Source organism: Scardinius erythrophthalmus (genome assembly GCF_964197995.2).
Source record: "Scardinius erythrophthalmus genome assembly, contig: HAP1_SCAFFOLD_215, whole genome shotgun sequence".
Classification (NCBI taxonomy): Eukaryota; Metazoa; Chordata; class Actinopteri; order Cypriniformes; family Leuciscidae; genus Scardinius; species Scardinius erythrophthalmus.
Window position 1 is genome coordinate 6479 of NW_028296396.1, and position 6079 is coordinate 12557.

A 6079-nucleotide genomic window follows, 5' to 3' on the forward strand; every position below is an offset into this window, starting at 1 on the left:
ATGCTCATATTTTCTTTAGGCGTATGTGCCATGACAAATGTGTTTTATAAACACTCAGTTACAGCAGCCAGAGGAAAAACTGGTGTTATAAAGTCAAGGGTCAAGAGCCCAACTAAAGCAAACACTGATCACTATCATGGTGTCTTTAAATGAAACTCAATAAATCATTATCATCTAACCCTCTGTTCATTCTCAATAACAACTTCTGTAGACGCATGACAAAAGTCAAACTGTTTAGTAATAAGTGAAGCTGGTAATGCTGTTTGTGTAGTGGTTTAATCCTCCTCTGCTGAGATCTTTAGAGATTTAAACATCTTTTATCTTGAGTTGATTTCATCTAAGGCTGTGTCTGAAGTCAGTTGTAGTTCTTGTGTTTCTCTTTCCTTCATTGATTCTGCTCGTTAACAGCAGGTGTTAATCACTAATGCTCAATAATCACTTAATTAATCACTTAATTTCTTGACTACAATGTATATCTACTTTTAATAAACTCAACTGAAATAATTGCAGAGTACTCATAACTATTGTTTTTTAAAATTAAAAGAATTAAGGCAATTGGTTTCCTCAAATGTAATAAGTTAGCTTAACTTATTGAATTTGACTTTGTGTGTGACATTGTGAGCTAGCAGTAACTGCAAGTGCTCTGAGTTCATTTAAAGTTTGTCATTTCACTGTTTTTACTCAATAAAGTAAAGTTTCAGCTATATAAAGTATTTAAATGCAATGCAAAGTTTAATTGTATATTAAGAAATATTATTGTTTTAGTGAACTCGATTAAAATAAGTTCAGAGTACTCATAACTATTGTTTTTATAAACTTAATTGAATTGAGGCAATCGGTTTCCTCAAATGAAATAAGTTAGCTTAACTTGTTGGGTTTTACAGTGTGGTATAAATAAATAAATTAAATAAGTAAATAAATGACCCTTTAACTTTGAGTTCAAAACCGAATGGTAGAAGCTTAGAAGATCCTACATTTCTCCAAGGACAGTGAATTATTTTTTGAGTCTATTTACCCGTGGAAGAATACACATATAGGATCACCACATATGGGCACCAGTCTAGCACAGGGGCTGACCACTGACCAGAGTCGCTTCTGACTCCAGAGGAGGAGATGGTGGGCGAGTTGTGACATGAGATGGGATTGTGGATCACCTTGATGGTTTATGTACGCATATCAATGTGTTGTCCGTTCAGACCAGTATATGCTTGTCTTGCAGCAACAGCAGAAACCAGCGGAGAGCAAGGAATACTGTGAGCAACTTGAGGCAATTGATCTGCCACTGGAGTCGAGTTTGCTCTTTCCCAATTGGCCTGAAGCCCCAGATGGCTGAGGTGTCTGAGCACCAGGTCCCTGTGTTCACACAACTGATCTCGCGAGTGGGCCAAGATGAGCCAGTCTTTGAGATAGTTGAGGATGCGAACACCCACCTCCCGTAACAGGGAAAGGGCGGCCTCCGCGACCTTCGTAAAGACGCCGGGTGACAGGGAAACTCCGAAGGGGAGGACTTTGGACATTGCTTTGCTACCATATACTATAGCTATAACCACTGAGGTTAAACGGATGCCACTAAATCTGGCACTGGGAGAACTGAATCGCATAGCCGAGTCTGATTGTGTAACGGGCTGGGAAGCGCTAGCCATCCCGGCTACCATATACTATATCCAGCTACCCGTCCCGGAGTGGGGTCTGAGTGTGCAGTGCAACACTACCTGGCTCCACAGTTTGGCAGGGGTGCGTGAGAAAGCATACGGCTTGTTCTGAGACACTGCTTATGATTTATGGGGATTAAAAAAGAAGAATGGGAAGATTTTTATCATTATAGGGTGGTTGTGTACACACACTGCTGACACATTTATGGTCAAACATTATGTAAAGTGAATTTTGCATAATAGGTGTCCTTTAAAAATCTTAAATACTTCAGAGCACAGACTTAAGTCTTAAAATCTTTTTAAAGGGAACACTTCACAGATTATTGTAGATTTTTTTTTTTTAGTTTACAAAAAGCATCATAGAAGTTTAAGTTTATGAAAATGTAAAATATATATTTTTATATTTTATATAATATATATATTTTTATATTTTATATAAAATATATATTTTTATATTTTATATAAAATATATATTTTTATATTTTATATAAAATATATATTTTACAAAAAATATTCAACTAAAACTTCAAGAAACTCAAAGCTAAATATCTGAACAAATTCTGAGACAAATTTTAGGTTGATATATAAAAAAATATTAAACAAATAAATCAGTACGATTTTTTTGAGCGCAGTACCAAACTTTTCCACTAGATGACATCCAGACACCACTGATGACCATATAAGGACTCTTCGATTTCCATATATGGACAGTCTGAATGCTTTCAAATGCTATATAGTTGGTCAAGATTACTTTAGGTTTAGACTAAGATATTATTATTATAAATGTATAATGGCAAGTGTCCCACGGGTGTCAGGGAGGGGCAGTCTTAAAAATAGTGGTTAAAACATTTTTATAAATCATAAATTCAGATATTTATTCTTTGTAATGTTTGAAAGTCAGTCTGTACTCACACATGACATTGAGCTGAACAGCAGGAGAGATGTGAGTGTGTCCGTCTACAGCACAGCTATATCTGCCTGAATCCTCTCTTCTGACTGACTGCAGCAGGAGTTCATTGTTTCTGTCTCTTCTCTCAGTTAATGGCTGTGAGTTTCTGTACCAGATGAATGTTGCTCTGTCAGTCAGAGCGCAGCTGCTTTTACATCTCAGAGTGACTGAATCTCCCTCTGTCACTCTCTCAGGAGACTCCACCTGAAGATCTGAACACAACACACACATTATATCTAGTGCTGCTGTCATACACTGATTATTATTCAACATAATGCACAGAAGAAGAGATAAACCTCATCAAACTCACCTGTGACAGTAAGAGTCACTCCTGGGTTACCAAACCAGCTTGCACCAGGTTTATCAGTGATGAATCTGAAATAGTACATGTGTGAATCCTTCAGTGTCACATGACTCAGTCTGACGGTGCAGTTCTGCTGTTTATCTCCCAGATACTGAAGCCTCTGACTGTATTCAGGGTCATTAGACAGATCTGGAGGCTCAACATGCTGTATATACTTATTGCTCCAGAACACTTTCTTGATCTGATGTCCAGTAGGGTATTTATAAGTGCATCTCATTATCACTGTTGAGTCCTTTAGTGCACAGATGTGTGATCGACTGTAACTCACACCCCAATCATCACTAGAAACCCCTGAAACACAGAATTCATCAAACTGTAAATGTTGTTTTATCTGTTATATTGGGCCATGAAAACATGACAATACTTTATTACTATTAGAAAACAGCGACTCATTACAGGAAATATAAGATAAATGTAAATAAATAATCTCAGCGTGAATAACTTATAAAATATATCTATATATATATTATTTATATATTGTAACAAAGTAAACAAAATTACATAAAAAAGTAGTACTGACGGAGAAGAGAAAAACCCTGAAGCCTTGACAACATTCTCCACACCTTCCTCTTCCTCTTCGTTCATCACCTCTTTCACACACTCTTCCTCCTCCTATACACACACTCTTCCTCCTCTTATACTCACACTCTTCCTCCTCTTATACACACTCTTCCTCCTCTTATACTCACACTCTTTCTCCTCTTATACTTACTCTCTTCCTCCTCTTATACACACACACTCTTCCTCCTCTTAGACTCACACTCTTCCTCTTCTTAGACACACACTCTTCCTCCTCTTATACTCACACTCTTCCTCCACTTATACTCACACTCTTCCTCCTCTTATACTCACACTCTTCCTCCTCTTATACACACTCTTCCTCCTCTTATACTCACACTCTTCCTCCTCTAACTCACACTCTTCCTCCTCTTACACTCATACTCTTCCTCTTATACACACACTACTCTTCCTCCTCTTATACTCATACTCTTCCTCCTCTTACACTCATACTCTTCCTCCTCTTACACTCATACTCTTCCTCTTATACACACACTACTCTTCCTCCTCTTATACTCATACTCTTCCTCCTCTTACACTCATACTCTTCCTCTTATACACACACTACTCTTCCTCATCTTATACACACACTCTTCCCTTCTCTTATACTCATACTCTTCCTCCTCTTACACTCATACTCTTCCTCTTATACACACACTACTCTTCCTCCTCTTATACACACACTCTTCCTCTTCTTATACTCACACTCTTCCTCCTTTTACACTCATAATCTTCCTCCTCTTATACACACACTACTCTTCCTCCTCTTATACTCATACTCTTCCTCCTCTTACACTCATACTCTTCCTCTTATACACACACTACTCTTCCTCATCTTATACACACACTCTTCCCTTCTCTTATACTCATACTCTTCCTCCTCTTACACTCATACTCTTCCTCTTATACACACACTACTCTTCCTCCTCTTATACACACACTCTTCCTCTTCTTATACTCACACTCTTCCTCCTTTTACACTCATAATCTTCCTCCTCTTATACACACACTCTTCCTCCTCTTATACTCATACTCTTCCTCCTCTTATACTCACACTCTTCCTCCTCTTATACACACTATTTCTACTCTTATACACACACACTCTTCCTCCTCTTATACACACACTCTTCCTCCTCTTATACTCATACTCTTCCTCCTCTTATACTCACACTCTTCCTCCTCTTATACACACTATTTCTACTCTTATACACACACACTCTTCCTCCTCTTATACACACACTCTTCCTCCTTTTACACTCATAATCTTTCTCCTCTTATACACACACTCTTCCTCCTCTTATACTCACACTCTTTCTCCTCTTATACTCATACTCTTCCTCCTTTTACACTCATACTCTCCCTCTTATACACACACTCTTCCTCCTCTTATACACACACTCTTCCTCCTATTATAGCTGTATTATATATTATTGGCACGGCGAATTAAGGCTCAACAAAATGAAGGGGGGGTTAACAAGATAGAAACTATAGATGGACAAATGACCACGGTCCCAACTGAAATTAATAATGCTTTTAGAAAATATTATGAAGATCTTTATAAATCGACACCTCCGGAGAATACCCATCATTATAAAACACTTATGGATGAGATTCAGATTCTGTCACTGTCTGAGGAAGACTCCAAAGTATTGGATCAACCAATTGAAGAAGCAGACCTGAATGCAGCCATTAATTGTATAGTGGGAAAGCACCAGGTCCCGATGGTCTACCTACCCATACACAAAAGAAATATATTTGAAATATATTTTCAAAATATATTTTTGGAATATATGCAAATATTTGACATTGGCCCAATAAATATATTTTAGTTAAATATTATGTAAATATATGTTCATATATGGTTTAACTTTTGCAAATTGTTTCATTTGAAATATATTTAGAAATTTAAAAAGTCAACATTTTCACAAACAAACAACACATTTTCAGTTTATTTTTTAGATAGACCACTTCAGCCATAGATGTGGGCATGGGAGAGCAGTGCTCTACTTCACCCACCCACATTTTTCCTACTGGTCGGGGATCAAACCGGCAACCCTTCGGTAATAAGCCCAAAGCCCTAACCAGTAGGCCACGGCTGCCCCTTTACTGACTTCATTGGCCTAAAATGACAATTTTATGTAGGAAATAACACACATAATGCAGAGTTTTTTCCCTATTTTTTCTGAATTTAATACAGTTATTTAATAGTGTGTGTATGCAGTGTTAGACACTGAGTTATATCTAAGTGCACTGTTGGAGTGTCACTGTTATACTTGCATCATACATATTGTGCATATTTTCAATATTTAAATGACTTCATTATTATCTAATAATTGCACTTAGTGTTTGGTACGTGCCACCTAATATGGCCTAATAGTCCTAGGAAAGCAACTATCTGTCATTTTACATTGCAGTCATTTAAATGTAAGTACAGTATTTATTATAGCTGTGTGTCATAATACAGTAGTGAAATATGGTAGCCTACTGTTGTGTATTGGGGAAAAGGTAGAGGAATTACTATGATCAAAATACATTTTCGACCCTTCTTTAGCAAGC

The 6079-nt window shown here is 37.2% G+C and overlaps 1 protein-coding gene across 1 annotated transcript; it reads right to left on the reverse strand.

The window, feature by feature from the left end:
- Positions 1-1658: 1658 nt before the first annotated feature.
- On the reverse strand, positions 1659-3550 carry LOC308686366 (uncharacterized protein; the record flags this gene model as incomplete). Its single annotated transcript, XM_081394778.1, has 4 exons — positions 1659-1768; positions 2565-2813; positions 2912-3256; positions 3529-3550. 4 exons carry the CDS (start codon positions 3548-3550, stop codon positions 1659-1661), a joined length of 726 nt encoding a protein of 241 aa, XP_081250904.1.
- Between the last annotated feature and the right edge of the window lie 2529 nt (positions 3551-6079).